This window comes from Carcharhinus amblyrhynchos, chromosome 23 (assembly GCF_965287045.1).
Source record: "Carcharhinus amblyrhynchos chromosome 23, sCarAmb.v2.hapA, whole genome shotgun sequence".
Lineage (NCBI taxonomy): Eukaryota > Metazoa > Chordata > Chondrichthyes > Carcharhiniformes > Carcharhinidae > Carcharhinus > Carcharhinus amblyrhynchos.
This window is the reverse complement of record NC_137346.1, coordinates 40,156,640-40,173,323: the sequence shown is the minus strand read 5'-3', so window position 1 is coordinate 40,173,323 and position 16,684 is coordinate 40,156,640. Positions and strand designations below refer to the sequence as shown.

The window sequence follows — 16,684 nt, the reverse complement described above, 5'->3', positions numbered from 1 at the left end:
ACGCTAATAGCAAAACTTTAATACAGGGGAATGGAATATAAAAATAGGGATATTTTGCTAAAGTTGTACAGAGCATTAGTGAGGTTGTGTACAGTTTCCTTTCTTTAAGAAAGGATATACATGTGTTAGAAACATATCAGAGAGAAGGTTCAATCCACTGATTCCTGGGATGAGGAGTGTTCCAAGCTGGTCATGGTGGGCTTGTATCCATTGTATACAGTTTAAAAATAAAAGGTTTTCCATTTAAAATTGAGATGAGGAGTGGCCATGAATATTTGGAACTCTTTGACCCTAACTCACTGCTCTCTGGGTAATTGAATATTTTGAAGGTCGATAGATTCTTGATTAATGAGGGAGTCAGAAGTCATTGGGGATAGTCGGGAATGTGGAGTTGAGGCCATACTCAGATCAGCCATAATCTTCTTGACTGGTGGAGTAGGTTCCATGGGCCAAACTCCTGCCCCTAATTCATATATTAGATGCTGGGGGGTGCTGCCAGGGTGCTATTTAGGACTGCGAGGGAACCAGTTGCTGTTAGATCCCTGTGACCCTGCAGTGACCTTCCGTCCTCTCTCCTGCGCTCTCTAATCACTCTGTCTCTTCGCCTGGCAGGCCATCGTGCGTGCCTGGGGGAGCAGCTGGCAAAGTCCGAACTCTTCCTGTTCTTCACACATTCAACATTCCGCCCCCCAGAAAATGAACCAAAACCAAAGTACACAGAAGCCCAATACGGAATTACCCTGAATCCACTTCCTTATCGACTGTGTGCTAAACTCAGATAAGGTGTGCTCAGGAGTGGGGAAGTGATACACCTTCTTCAGATTGAAACTGATCTATTCAACAATTGTTTTCCTCTCCCCTTGTGTATGAAATTCGAACAGAGATATCTCGTTATGGAGTGAACATGCCTGGTATGTAAATAGAGCACATTTGCTTCTGAGGTTTAAATTCTGCTCCAGCCGAGACCATCAGCCAAAAAGATATCATTCGAGTCTCTTCCTGTTGTTGGTGAAATCTCTTTTGTAACCAGAACGCGCTGAAATCCCAATGAACAAGAATTCTCAGCCCAAGTTGTACAGATATTCTGTACTGATTCGTTGCTATGCAACAATGGGGATAAATTCACCTTTAGCCATAGTGAAATATGAACATTAGTGAATCACAAACCCCCTCCTCCCCATTGTAAATCAGTTGCCCGACATCAATCAGCTGTTTTGTACTATCACCAACTTCCAATTTCACCCCATTGAACAATTGGCCATGTCTGTTCAAATAACTTCTCCGTCTCTCTCTGTCAAAGTGCTCACTAATTTACAGATACAAATTTGTACAATCCTGTATAAGTCACTTAATCACTTGTCTTACGCATTTAAGAAACAATAACAATATTCCAATCCCTTTATGTTGAAACAATTATTCTCAAGGTCATATTAATTATTCTCTCTTTTTTTGCTCTTTCTCTAGTGAGTGCAGTACTTTCTGCCTATAGCTTCAACGGATCAGTGTAACAATGTTGTGATTATGTCCCCCACATGTATTTAGTTAAATAAAGAAAATGTTAAAAATTTGTAGTAATTCTGCCAGCGTCTGAACTTTCAGACTCATGACCTGTTCAAATTACAGACTTGCCCAGAATAAATCTCATCACAAACACACTACAGATTGGAATGGTTAATGAGTGCCAGATCCTGCCTGCATTATCAGGAAACATTTGAAAGCTGTGTGGTGTTCACAGTTAATGATACTATCAGGGCAAAGCTGTCACCCGTGTTCACAAAATAACCAAAGTGTTCTCAATCAAATAAATTGAGAATAAATGATCGTAACAGCACCTTGGTGCTTATCTGAAATAATGTGGAGATGCCAGAATTGGACTGGGGTAAACGCAGTAAGAAGTCTCGCAACACCAGGTTTAAGTCCAACAGGTTTATTTGATAGTCATCCCACAAGCTCTCGGAAACGGTTCGTCCTTCCACTCACTCCAACCGTGACACCCCCAACTGGGCAGATCGTGATGAGGTCAGCCCCATGCCGCCAGACCGGATCCACACAACTCCCCGGACCCTTGAGGGACACTTCCTTTGGCAGCAGTAGAGGGGCAAACGGCCACCGGACCTTCCTCCTGGAACCCCCCCCAGGCCAAAGCTTCAGTGCCAAGATGCAGCGCATTGTTGGCATTGCCAAAACACGCGGCCTGATTGGGGATGGCGAGTTGGAAGTTGGGTCAGTCACCCTGTGTGGGGTGGGGAGGGGATTACCCATTATTTATGGTTGGGTGGGGAGGAAGGATGCCCCCCTTTGGTTGGTAGTTAGTAATCCCCTTGGTCTATGTGGGTGGGGGCCCACCATTCATGTTTCTTTGCGGAGGTGAGGGGGGTGGTGGGGGGGAAAGGGGGGCTGCCTCCCAGCATGGAGACTGGGGTCACCATTTAAAAATGGTAGCCTGGTCTCGGAACAGTGGCGCTGGCCAGCAGTTTGTCTGAATCCCATCTGATAGATGCAGACAACGCCAGCGGGTGGGGGCACTTTGATGGCCAGTAATCTTGAGTTACTGGAAGTTGAAAGAAGCATATGCCCAGTAACTGCCCTCTGTTCTTCTACAATCTGTTCCGCTGGTATAGTTCATCAGAGTCATATCTCAGTGACTAATGTTTTTACCTTAACAATCAGGGAAGTTGCTTCAAGCCCCACTTCCAGAGACTCAACTGCTAAACCTGGGCTGAAAGTGCTGTGCGATACTAAGAGGGTGCTGTACTGTCAGAGGTGCTGATTTGAATGAGACCTTGAAGCATTGTTATTAAACAGTGTTCAGTTCCATTCACAATGCCTCAGGTGATGAAACAGTTTGTGTCTGCATGTTTCAATTTTTTAAGATTTGAATAGCAGGTTAGCTGTGAAGATTTGCATTCTAATCGGTATTCTGTAAACTATGTGTGTCTTTATATGCCCTTCTCTGACCAGAATCTTCCACACACCTGACAAAGGAGCACCTTTTCCAAAAGCTTCCAAAAACACGTTAAAGAAGTCATCCCCTATGGACAAGCCCTCTGTATACAGAAGATCTGCTCAGATGAGGGAGGATCGCAACAGACACCTCCAGACGCTGAAAGATGCCCTCATAAGAACAGGATATAGAATACGGCACTCGACTCAACGATCGACAGTTCCGTCGCGCTACAGTGAAAAACCGCACCAACTTCTTCAGAAGACAAACACAGGACACGGCGGACAGAGTCTCCTTCGTCGTCCAGAACTTGCCCGGAGTGGAGAAGCTACCACATCTTCTCTGGAGCCTTCAACATGTCATTGATGAAGATGAACGTCTCGCCAAGGCCATCCCCAGACTCCCACTTCTTGCCTTTCAAACAACCGCACAACCTTAAACAGACCATTGTCTGCAGCAAACTACCCAGCCTTCAGGAGAACAGTGACCACGACACCACACAACCCTGCCACAGCAGCCTCTGCAAGACATGCCAGATCATCGACATGGATGCCATCATCTCACATGAGAATACCATCCACCAGGTACACGATACGTACTCTTGCAACTTGGCCAATATTGAGTACCTCTTACGCTGTAGGAAAGGATGTCCTGAGGCATGGTACATTGGGGAGACGCTACGACAACAGATGAATGAACACCGCTCGACAATCACCAGGCCAGGCTGTTCCCTTCCTGTTGGCGAACACTTCAGCGGTCACAGGCTTTTGGTCTCTGACCTTCGGGTAAGCATTCTCCAAGGCGGCCTTCACGACACACGACAGCGCAGAGTCACTGAGCAGAGACTGATAGCCAAGTTCCGCACACATGAGGACGGCCTCAACCGGGATCTTGGGTTCATGTCGCACTATCTGTAACTCCCATGACTTGCTGGGCTTGCAAAATCTCACTAACTGTCCTGTCTGGTGACAATATACCCTTTAACCTGTGTTTAACCCTCTCTCTACTCACATCATCTGTACTGGATCACCTGTAAAGATTTGCATTCCAACTATTCTTTTATAAATTGAGTTTGTGTCTTTATATGACCTGCTTGTGAACAGAACTCCCACTTACCTGACGAAGGAGCAGTGCTCCGAAAGCTCGTGGCTTTTGCTACCAAATAAACCTGTTGGACTTCGACCTGGTGTTGTGAGACTTCTCACTGGGTTCACCCCAGTCCAACGCCGGCATCTCCACCTCATGAGCTCCAATCATAGAGAATTACAGAGCTCACTCTCTGCCCTGTTGTGCCATAATTCAAGATTGCTTTTGCAGCCTGAATGCACTTCCCCTTTAAGTAATACAAACTTTACTTGGCACTAGCCTCACACAACCTTGGGCTTCCTACTGAGACAGGCAGACGGCACCCACTCTCAGCTGCTCCTTTAGCCCGTGCAGTTACCATGTAAATCTGCAGGAAACCACAAGTTTCTGAGCATTGAAAGCAATGTGACAGTTCAAGTACATCACACTACTTTCATGGGAGTTACAGATAGCGTGACATGAACCCAAGATCCCGGTTGAGGCCGTCCTCATGTGTGCGGAACTTGCTATCAGTCCCTGTCTGAGTTTACAGCCATTGAATTTTTCTGCTACCCTAAGGAAGCTTCTAGAAAGATAGGCCTTGATCGCACCGGAGCAGGCTTTGTGTCAGAACAATCCAAAATCATCTGTAACTTGGGTGACACGGTAGCACAGTGGTTAGCACTGCTGCTTCACAGCTCCCGGGGTCCTGGGTTCGATTCCTGGCTCGGGTCACTGTCTGTGTGGAGTTTGCACATTCTCCTCGTGTCTGTGTGGGTTTCCTCCGGGTGCGCTGGTTTCCTCCCACAGTCCAAAGATGTGCTGGTTAGATTAATTGGCCATGCTAAGAAATTGCCCCTTAGTGTCCAATGATGTGTAGGTTAGAGGGATTAGTGGGTATGATAAGGGGGTAGGGCCTGGGTGGGATTGTGTTTGGTGCAGACTCGATGGGCCGAAGGGCCTCTTTCTGCACTGTAGTATTTCTGAGCTCCAAAATCACCTTCAGTTTTTTATTCAATTAATCTGGTTACAAAGTTGAATTGATGACAATTTGAAGAATAATAAGGAAGTGATTGACAGATAAGTTCTTTTATACAAACTCTGGGTCAGTAAACAAAGTCACATGATACTGTAATGAAATGCTGCATGTTACATAAGATTGAATGACGTCTCCCAGTAAAACTCTACAGCAGAGCTCGCTGCCTGCTAACAGACTGAGTGGAGTTTGTTCTCTGCTGCTGGGCAAGTGTTAGTCTCTCTGGCGAACATGGGGTCTTCAGCTCTCCCCGGGTTCCTACTCACAATATATGACAAATTCACTCTGCTGGCCGTGTTCTTCACCGTGTTTGCCCTGGTCCTTGACTTCATGAAGAGACGGAAGAAATGTCAGAACTACCCTCCCGGGCCCTGGGGTTTGCCTTTCATTGGGAACATTCACCAGGTCGATTTCAGCAACCCTCACTTGTCATGTACAAAGGTAAGTGAATGGGGCTGGCTGGAGGTGAGGAATTCAGTCCTGTGGATTTAACCCTCTCGGTTTCTATCTGTTTGGCTTTTTCATATCTTCCTCCAACCGGTCCCCTCTTAATGTCTCAGTTTCTCTCTTAAACTTGTTGTAAAATTCCTTCTTTATGATCGATTTCAGTAATGTGATCACTTTTCAATCTCATTGTGATGTTGCTCCAGGTTTAGATTATGTGAAGATTCCAATAATTCACAATTCCACAATAAGTATATAATTCTTACACAGTGCAAGGTTAGCTACCAATGTGTGTAATGGTTGTTTACAGTTTCAGATTCCAGTGAAACTTCAGGCTGACGTTCATTGCAGTTGGTCAGCAGAAGACGTGTTAATTGCAGAGATAGGAGAGAGAAAGACAGCACTCGAGTGCTAAAATATTGAGGAGGAAAGATAGTGAGGATTACATTAAGCACTGTTTTGTTGTAATCCAGCTTTGATCCTGGAAATGAGATTGATTAATGTGTAACCCTCACTTTAGTCACCAGTGTAACCTACATCTGGAACGGTCAAAGTAAATAAAGGGGTGAATTTTAAAGCCCCCCTCCCCCCCGACCATCTCCCTGCTAGCATAGTTGAAGGCAGAGGGGTTTCATAAATGAAAGGAGTGGCGGACACAGTGGTGTAGTGGTAATGTCACTGGGCCAGTAACTTGGAGGCAGAGACATGGGTTCAAATTCCACCAGGGCAGGTATTCAATACATAATATATCACAACTTGAAAAAAGTCTCAGATCGTGATGACTGAAATCATCATCGATTGTTGTAAAAACCCAGATTGTTAACTCCTGTAGCTTAGGGAAGGAAGCCTGCCATTACCTGGTCTGGTCTGTATTTGACTCCAAACCCACTGGGACTCGCTAAATACATTTAAGTCACGGGTAGATAGGTTTTTGGTAGGCAAGGGGATTAAGGGTTATGGGGAGAAAGCGGGAAAGTGGAACTGAGCCACGACAGATCAGCCATGACCTTATTGAATGGCGGGGCAGGCTTGAAGGACTAGATGGCCGACTCCTGCTCCTATTTCTTATGTTCTTACTCCAGAGCCACTGTTCAAGGGCTGTTAGGAACGTCAGTGGTGCCTACATGTCATGAAAGAGTGAAAAAACAAGTCCCTCTCAAACTCCCATATTCTGGTGGGACGGCGTCAAGTTTTTCTTGGGTCTGTTGAGGCCCTTAAATGGCCAATTAATGGCCTGTTAAAGGCCTCATTCTGCCTCATTCATGTAGCTCATTGATGCAGCTTTCACTGGCTGGCTCATTCAAGAAAGGGGGACCAGTTTTTGGGGGGCAGGCAGCTATCGATCTCCAACCACCATAAGCAGCAATATTGTATAGTACTTGTAGTGCATAAACAGGTCATTAGGTCCCACAGGTCAATTTCTTATGTTCTTATGTTCCCATTTTTCTTCATCCAGCAAATCCTTCTGTTCCTTTCTTCCTCTTGTCTCTACCTGGCTTTCTCTTAAATGCACATTTACCACTTGCCTGAACTATTAGTTGTGATAAAGTAAATCCATCATTTAAACCATTCTGAATAAAAACATTTCTTCTGCTTTCTTTAGCTCAAAGATCTCTATCAGCTCATCCCTCAGTCTTCATTTTTCTAGAGAAAAGAGACCCAGTCTGCGCAGTTTTCCTGAACTCTCTGTACCCGAGGGTGAACTCCAGCCTCCACAGTGACAGCGAGTCCAGCTGCTCCTTAAGCTCTGAAACCCTGGGGTTGGCCTGAGCAACTGGAGGTGCTTCCTGCACACGTGGGTGTCGCTGGCTGGGTACCATTTGTTGCCCATCCCTAATTGCCCTTGAACTCAGTGTCTTTGCCAGGCCGTTTCAGAGGGCGTTCAAAAATCAGCACCTTGCTGTGGGTCTGGAGTCACCTGTAACATAAAAAAACATAGAAAAACTACAGCACAAACAGGACCTTCAGCCCACAACTTGCGCCGAACATGTCCCTACCTACTAGGCTTACGTATAACCCTCTATCTTACTAAGTTCCATGCACTTATCCAAAAGTCTCTTAAAAGACCCTATTGAATCCGCCTCCACCCCATCACCGGCAGCCGATTCCACACACCCACCACCCTGAGTGAAAAACTTACCCCTGACATCTCCTCTGTACCAACTTCCCAGCACCTTAAACCTGTGTCCTCTCGTAGCGACCATTTCAGCCCTGGGAAATAACCTCTGAGAATCCACTCGATCAATACCTCTCATCGTATTATACACCTCTATCAGGTCACCCCTCATCCTTTGTCTCACCAAGGAGAAAAGACCAAGCTCTCTCAACCTATCCTCATGAGGCATGCCACTTCATCCTTTCTGTAATGGGGCGACCAGAACTGAGCACAGTACTCCAAATGGGGTCTGACCAAGGTCTTATACAGCTGCAGCATTATCTCCCGACTCCTAAACTCAATCCCTCGATTGGTGAAGGCCAGTACACCATACGCTTTCTTAACCACTGCCTCTACCTGAAAAGTTGCTTTGAGCATCCTACGAACCCAGACCCCAAGATCCTTCTGATCTTCCACACTGCCAAGAGCCTTACCCTTAATATTATACTTCCGTCATCCTATTTGACCTGCCAAAATGAATCGCCGCACAATTATCTGGCTTGAAGTCCATCTGCCACTTCTCCACCCAGCCTTGCATCCTATCTATGTCTCGCTGCAACTTCTGACATCCCTCCAGACTATCCACAACACCACCAACCTTTGTGTTATCGGCAAACTTACCAACCCGTCCCTCCACTCCCTTATCCAGGTCATTTATAAAAATCACAAAGTAGGCCAGACTGGATAAGGATGGCAGATTTCCTTCCCGAAAAGTGTGAACCAGATGTGACAATCGATGATAGGTGTCATGGTCACTATTACAGAGAGTAGCTTTCAGTTCCAGCTTAATGAATTGAATTTTAATTGCCCCAGGTGACGGGTGGGATGAGTTCTATGAAGTGGAATTGGGAGAGCTGAAGCTCTGAAGCTTCATACAACAATTTGCAGATGTGGCATACTTGCACAACATTTCTTGGTGTATCCTTAGAAACCATAGAACCCAACGGTGCAGAAAGAGGCCATTCGGCCCATCACACCTGCACCGAACACAACCCCACCCAGGCCCTACCCCCATATCCCTACATATTATACCCACTAATCCCCTCTAACCTACGCATCCCTGGACACTCAGGGGCAATTTCTTAGCAACCTAACCTGCACATCTTTTGGACTGTGGGAGGAAACCCACGCAGACACGAGGAGAATGTGCAAACTCCACACAGACAGTAACCCGAGCCGGGAATCGAACCCAGGACCCTGGAGCTGTGAAGCAGCAGTGCTAACCACTGTGCTACCATGCTGCCCCAGAATTTTGGTTAATTGTGCCGTTGGAGGCACAGAATGTTGGGTGGGTGATTGCAATAAAACATGCACTGTACATGGAGCACCCAACACTGATGTACACGTCTCTTTAACCTATGCTAATGCTCTCTCTGCTCGCATTGTCTGCATCTTTAAGACTTGAATAGCAGGTTAGCTGTAAAGACTTGCATTCTAATCAGCATTCTGTAAACTGTGTGTGTCTTTATATGCCCTTCTCTGATCAGAACCTTCCACACACCTGATGAAGGAACAGCGTTTCTGAAAGCTAACTATCAAATAAACCTGTTGGACTTTAACCTGGTGTTGTCAGACTTCTTACTGTGTTTACCCCAGTCCAACGCCGGCATCTCCACATCATGGCATTTTGGAGCCCAGCACCAATGGGGCCAGGTGTATGGTTCTGGGTAACTCACTGCATCTATTTCCAATCATTCCAAACTGATCAGTTTGCATTGACCTGGAAGTGATCAGTGTCAACCTTACAATATTAGCTCATGCTTTCCCCCCCGTCTGTTCATTCATTTTTATTTCTTGAAGCTGTGGAAGGAGTACGGCAATGTGGTCAGTTTAAACTTTGGATGGGGAAACACAGTGGTGCTGAACGGTTACGAAACTCTAAAGGAGGCACTGGTGAAGAAATCCGAGGATTTCGCTGAACGACCGGACTTAAAGATTTATGAACATTTAAATGAACTCGTAGGACAAGGTAAATTCACAAGGCAGATTCATAAATCAGAGGGGTGGGTTGGGATTGACTTTAACTGTTGGTAATCACTGAACTTTCCATTGTTCAATTTACAGGGCAGTCAATCGAGGTATTGGAGAGCAGGGAGTGCAGAGGAGGTTTACTAGGCTGATGCCGGAGTTGAGGGGATTGAGCTATGAGGAGAGGCTGAATAAACTAGGCTTGTACTCGTTAGAGTTTAGAAGAATGAGGGGAGATCTCATTGAGACGTATAAGATGATGAATGGGATGGATAGGATAGAGGTGGAGAGACTCTTCCCGCTCAGAAAGGATAGTAGGACTAGGGGGCACAGCCTCACGATAAAGGGGGGGCGGTTTAGAACGGAGTTGAGGAGGAACTTCTTCACTCAAAGGGTGGTGAATCTCTGGAATTCTCTGCCCATTGAAGTGGTGGAGGCTGTCTCGCTAAATATTTTTAAGACGCGGGTTGATGGGTTTTTGATAAGAGAGGGGATTAAGGGTTATGGGGAGAGGGCGGGAGTGTGGAACTGAGCCACGACAGATCAGCCATGATCTTATTGAATGGCGGGGCAGGCTCGAAGGGCTGGATGGCCTACTCCTGCTCCTATTTCTTATGTTCTTATGTCACAGTGAGCCCGGGGTGAGAGGTCACAGTGCGCCTGGGGTGAGAGGTCACAGTGCGCTCGGGGTGAGAGGTCACAGTGCGCTCGGGGTGAGAGGTCACAGTGCGCTCGGGGTGAGAGGTCACAGTGCGCTCGGGGTGAGAGGTCACAGTGCGCTCGGGGTGAGAGGTCACAGTGCGCTCGGGGTGAGAGGTCACAGTGCGCTCGGGGTGAGAGGTCACAGTGCGCTCGGGGTGAGAGGTCACTGTGCGCTCGGGGTGAGAGGTCACTGTGCACTCGGGGTGAGAGGTCACTGTGCGCCCGGGGTGAGAGGTCACTGTGCGCCCGGGGTGAGAGGTCACTGTGCGCTCGGGGTGAGAGGTCACTGTGCGCTCTGGGTGAGAGGTCACTGTGCGCCCGGGGTGAGAGGTCATTGTGCGCCCGGGGTGAGAGGTCATTGTGCGCCCGGGGTGAGAGTTCACTGTGCGCTCGGGGTGAGAGGTCACTGTGCGCCCGGGGTGAGAGGTCACTGCGCTCGGGGTGAGAGTTCACTGTGCGCTCGGGGTGAGAGTTCACTGTGCGCCCGGGGTGAGAGGTCACTGTGTGCTCGGGGTGAGAGGTCACTGTGCGCTCGGGGTGAGAGGTCACTGTGCGCTCTGGGTGAGAGGTCACTGTGCGCCCGGGGTGAGAGGTCATTGTGCGCCCGGGGTGAGAGTTCACTGTGCGCTCGGGGTGAGAGGTCACTGTGCGCCCGGGGTGAGAGGTCACTGCGCTCGGGGTGAGAGTTCACTGTGCGCTCGGGGTGAGAGTTCACTGTGCGCCCGGGGTGAGAGGTCACTGTGTGCTCGGGGTGAGAGGTCACTGTGCGCTCGGGGTGAGAGGTCACTGTGCGCTCTGGGTGAGAGGTCACTGTGCGCCCGGGGTGAGAGGTCATTGTGCGCCCGGGGTGAGAGTTCACTGTGCGCTCGGGGTGAGAGGTCACTGTGCGCCCGGGGTGAGAGGTCACTGCGCTCGGGGTGAGAGTTCACTGTGCGCCCGGGGTGAGAGGTCACTGCGCTCGGGGTGCGAGGTCACAGTGCGCTCGGGGTGAGAGTTCACTGTGCGCCCGGGGTGAGAGGTCACTGTGTGCTCGGGGTGAGAGGTCACTGTGCGCTCGGGGTGAGAGGTCACTGTGCGCCCGGGGTGAGAGGTCACAGTGCGCTCAGGGTGAGAGGTCACTGTGCGCCCGGGGTGAGAGGTCACTGTGCGCTCGGGGTGAGAGGTCATTGTGCGCCCGGGGTGAGAGGTCACAGTGCGCTCGGGGTGAGAGGTCACTGTGCACTCGGGGTGAGAGGTCACTGTGCGCTCGGGGTGAGAGGTCACTGTGCGCCCGGGGTGAGAGGTCACTGTGCACTCGGGGTGAGAGGTCACTGTGCGCCCGGGGTGAGAGGTCACTGTGCGCCCGGGGTGAGAGGTCACTGTGCGCCCGGGGTCACTAAGGAGAAGGTTCTGGGGAAACTGAAAGGTCTGAAGGTGGATAAATCACCAGGACCGGATGGACTACACCCCAGGGTTCTAAAAAAGTTAGCTGAGGAAATTGTGAAGGCATTGGTGGTGATCTTCAGGAATCACTGGAGGCAGGGAGGGTACCAGAGGACTGGAAAGTAGCTAATGTAACACCGCTGTTTAAGAAGGGAGGGAGGCAGCAGACGGGAAATTATAGACCGGTTAGCCTGACTTCAGTCATTGGCAAGATTTTAGAGTCTATTATTAAAGATGAGATCGTGGAGTAAATGACAAAATAGGACTGAGTCATGACGGCTTCATCAAGGAGAGGTCATGTCTGATTAAATTTGTTCAAGTTCTTTGAGGAGGTAACAAGGAAGATAGATAAAGGAGAACCAGTGGATGTGATTCATTTAGATTTCCAGAAGGCCTTTAACAAGGTGCCGCACAGGAGACTGTTAAATAAGTTTTGAGCCCATGGTGTTAAGGGTAAGATCTGGCCTGGATAGAGGATTGGCTGACTGGCAGAAGGCAGAGGGTGGGGATAAAGGAATCTTTCTCGGGATGGCAGCCGGTGACTAGTGGTGTGCCTCAGGGATCTGTGCTGGGACCACAACTTTTCACAATATACATTAATAATTTGGAGGAAGGAACTAAAGGCACTGTTGCTAAGTTTGCAGAGGATGCAAAGATATGTAGAGGGACAGGTAGTATTGAGGAAGCAGGGGGACTTCAGAAGGACTTGAACAGGTTAGCAGAGTGGACAAAGAAGTGGCAGATGGAAAAGTATGAGGTTATGCACTTTGGGAGGAGAAATGGAGGCAGAGACTATTTTCTAAATGGGAAAATGCTTAGGAAATCAGAAACACAAAGGGGCATGGGAGTCCTTGTTCAAGATTCTCTTAAGGTTAATGTGCAGGTTCAGTCAGCAGTTAGGAAGGCAAATGCAGAGTTAGCATATCAAGAGGGCTAGGGTACAAGAGCAGGGATATATTTCTGAGACTGTCTAAGGCTCTGGTCAGACCCCATTTGGACCATTGTGAACCCCTAAGGAAGGATGATGTGCTGGCTTTGGAAAGGGTCCAGAGGAGATTCATAAGAATGATCCCTGGAATGAAGAGCTTGTCGTATGAGGAACGGTTGAGGACTCTGGGTCTGCACTCATTGGAGTTTAGAAGGATGAGGGCGGATCTTATTGACACTTATAGGATACTGCTAGGCCTGGATAGAGTGGACGTGGAGAGGATTTTTCCACGAGCAGGGAAAACTAGAACCAGAGGGCACAACTTCAGGCTAAAGGGACGATCCTTTAAAACAGAGATGAGGAGGAATTTCTTCAGCCAGAGAGGGGTGCATCTGTGGAACTCATTGTCACAGAGGGCTGTGGAGGCCAGGTCATTGAGTGTCTTTAAGACAGAGATAGATAAGTTCTTGATTAATAAGGTGAGCGAGGGTTATGGGGAAAAGGCAGGAGAATGGGAATGAGAAAAATTTCATCCATGATTGAATGGTGGAGCAGACTCGATGGGTCGAATGGCCCAATTCTGCTCCTATGTCTTATGATCTTGTAGAATTCTTTGAGGGTGTAACAAGTAGAGCTGACTGAGGGGAACCAGTGGATGTGGTTTATTTCGACTTTAAGAAGGCTTTTGACAAGATCTCACATAACAGATTACTATATAAAGTTAAAGCACATGGGATTGCAGGTAGTATCATGAGATGGATGGAAAGCAGATAGGAAGCAAAGATTGGCATAAATGGGTCTTTTTCTGATCGGCAGTTCTTGATTAGTGGATTCTGCAGGGATCTGTGCTCAGACTATTCAATTATATAGTAATGATTTGAAAGAGGGAACAGAATGTATTACATCCAAATTTGCAGATGATACAAAGTTGGGAGGGAGGGTGAGCTGTGAGGAGGATGCAGAGTGATTTGGACAGGCTGAGTGTCTGGGCATGTGCGTGGCAAATGCAGGATAATGTGGATAAATGTGAGGTTATCCACTTTGGGAGCAATAATAGGAAGACAGATTATTACTTGAATGGGTGCGAATTGAGAGAGATGGACACTCAGCGACACCCTGGGGTCCTCGTGCATTAGACGCTGAAAGTAAGCGTGCAGTACAGCAGTGAGTAAAGAATGGTATGTTGGCCTTCACAGCGAGAGAATTTGAGTGTAGGGATAGGGATGTTTTACGTCAATTATATCGGGCATTGGTGAGACCACACCTGGAGTGTTGTGTGCGGTGCTGGGACAGAATTTTACTGACATACCCTTCCCGATTCTGGGGATGGGGAAGACTTGGAGAATGGCATTCTAAGGCGGGATTATACGAAACTCAGCCGGATGTGCTAGTAAAATTCTGCCCTTGGTGTCCTTATCTAAGGAAGCATGTCCTTGCTATAGAAGGAGTACAGCAAAGGTTTACCAGGCTGATTCCTGGGATGGCACATGAGGAGAGACTAAGTCGGTTAGGATTATATTCACTGGAGTTTAGAAGAGTGAGAGGGGATCTCATAGAAACCTGTAAAACTCTAGTAGGTTGAGACAGGGTGGATTCAGGAAGAATGTTCCTGGTAGCGGGGGGAGAGTCCAGATCTAGGGGTCATAGTCTGAGGATAAGGGGTAAACCTTTTAGAACTGAGGTGAGGAGAAATTCCTTCACCCAGAATGTGTGGAATTCACTAACACCGAATGTAACTGAGGCCAAAGTGTTGCCTGATTTCACGAAGAAATTAGATATCGCTCTTGGGGCTAAAGGGATCAAGGGATGTGGGGAGGGGGATCAGGGTATTGAATTCAAGGATCAACCATGATCAAAACGAATGGCAGAGCAGGATCGGAGGGCCGAATGGCCTACTCCTGCTTCTTAGTTTTTATCACTGAACCTAGCAAACAGCTGGAAATGTGGGTTGAGCGCTCTCTCGAACTCTGCGCAGCGGAGAACTTTTCACCGAAGGAGTTCTCCGAATCATTTCGGATTTTACTGTCGTGGAGAATCTGGACAGGAAATCCACCAAAGGAGAGTTCTACAAGAACATTAACATCTTATTCATGGGTAAAGCCCAAGGAAATGACAACCTCACACCTAAAATCAGCAACTCCGTGAACTACTGTGTCTCTGTTGGAAGGAAAGATTTGAGCCTGAAGGCAGTTGTGAAATAGTCACATTGTACAGAAATAAAGGGGTTCACAGTGACCGCAACAATCACCGAGCTATCCCCTTGATAAATATTATGGGGAAGATCTTTGCTGATGTTGCTCTGAGCAGATTGTAGACTCTGGCGTCACACAACAGTATAGCTTAAGAACATAAGAAATAGGAGCAGGAGTAGGCCATCTAGCCCTTCGAGCCTGCCCCGCCATTCAATAAGATCATGGCTGATCTGAAGTGGCTCAGTTCCACATTCCCGCTTTCTCCCCATAACCCTTAATTCCCTTGCCTATCAGAAACCTATCTACCCGCGTCTTACATATATTCAGCGAGGCAGCCTCCACCACTTCAACGGGCAGAGAATTCCAGAGATTCACCACCCTTTGAGTGAAGAAGTTCCTCCTCAACTCCGATCTAAACTGCACCCCCCCCAGCTTCAGAGCTGGCAGGTCAACATTTTCTCACTTTGGTGCTGCAAACAACAGGAACGATTTTTCATTATTTTAATAGAACTCCCCGAGGCCTTTGATGATCTACTGCAGAAAATAGGTTTCCCGTCTGGAATTCTGGGCGTCATTTATCCTTTCCACAAGCGCGTGCACGGTTCTGTCGGTTACAACGAGGCAACATCAGCAGCGGGGGAAGGCAGGGCTACACCTGGTGCTAACTCCCTTTGGCGTTTCTTTTCTGTGCTGTTTTGTACGCTTTCGACGAATCAAATGAATGTGTCCATCTGCGTGCCAAACCTGATGCTAAGGCTGTGCGCCGTGACCAAAGCCTGCATTTCCTAGTCTGTGAGTTCCTCTTTGCTAATATCACAGCACCTTGCAGCGACTTGTAGATCAGTTCTCCCAGGTTTGCAAGGGGTTTGACTAACCATCAGCATCAGGAAGAGCAAAGTTATTGGCCACAATGTAGATTCCACTTCAACCTCCCTCTGGAGTTCAGCTTCACGTATTTTGGGCCAAAAATCACCATTAACTGGTTCCAGAATTGCCAAGGATTGCTGCAGCTGTTAGATCAAAGTTCAGAAGTCAGTTGTGGATCAAAAGCAAATTATCCAAAAATACAAGGCTTCATCCATACAGGTTTTTGTTCTCAACACCTTCCTTTACTGTAGAGAGGCATCGATAACTTAGGCAAGGAAAGGAAAGCTCTCACCTCCACTGCCTAAGTGAATTCTAGGCATCTCCTGGCAGGAAAGAATGCCAAATTCAATACCCCAGTACGCAGAGATCCCCCAGAATGTTTGTCTTCTTTGAGTCAACTCCAGTGGCTGGGTGACATGAGCTGAATGGATGATGGTCACCTTCCCAAAGACAGGGTCTCCTGCTGATAGCAAGCTTTCCACAGGCCAACAGGCCACCCACACATCCACAACCGCAATACACAAAGTCTGCAAGAGAGACTTCAAGTCAATCGGGACTGGAGTCATTGCACATGAAGGTGCTGACGGAGTGCCGAGAGGCCAGGAAAGGTGTGGAAAATGCAGAGGGCAAAAGAAATGACCAGGAGGCGGAAAAGAGCCCGGGGGGAGGGGGACTTCAGGCCGTCTGTGCCAGCTGCAGAAGGGGTTGCCACTCTCAAATCAGCCTCTATGGGCCACAACAGATGGGATTCAATCCAGAAGTGACCTACGCCCTGGGTTCAGTCCATCACCTCCCGAGACAGACTGACACCTATTCCTATCCAGCATCATCGTTTAGGCAAAGTAAACTTTCGCCAGTTTCCACCTGTCTCAACACACCTGTACTGCCCAGGTTACTCAAACTGAATAAATTCCTGTTACGGTTTCAGCTGCCCCTTAATTATCCCTTCCGATTTTAATTT

The 16,684-nt window shown here is 48.0% G+C and overlaps 1 protein-coding gene across 2 annotated transcripts in view; it reads left to right on the top strand.

The window, feature by feature from the left end:
- Positions 1 to 2,539: 2,539 nt before the first annotated feature.
- Positions 2,540 to 16,684, top strand: part of LOC145357237 (cytochrome P450 2J6-like) — a 30,344-nt gene continuing 16,199 nt past the window's right edge. Inside the window, exons 1-2 of one of the 2 annotated variants that reach the window (XM_080210400.1) lie at positions 2,540 to 3,729; positions 9,445 to 9,613. In XM_080210400.1, the coding sequence (XP_080066526.1) occupies positions 3,301 to 3,729; positions 9,445 to 9,613 (598 nt within the window). In that variant the 5' untranslated portion in view covers positions 2,540 to 3,300. Of the gene's footprint in view, positions 3,730 to 5,115; positions 5,487 to 9,444; positions 9,614 to 16,684 lie in introns of those variants that run through there. The other variant, XM_080210401.1, reaches the window with a different exon arrangement.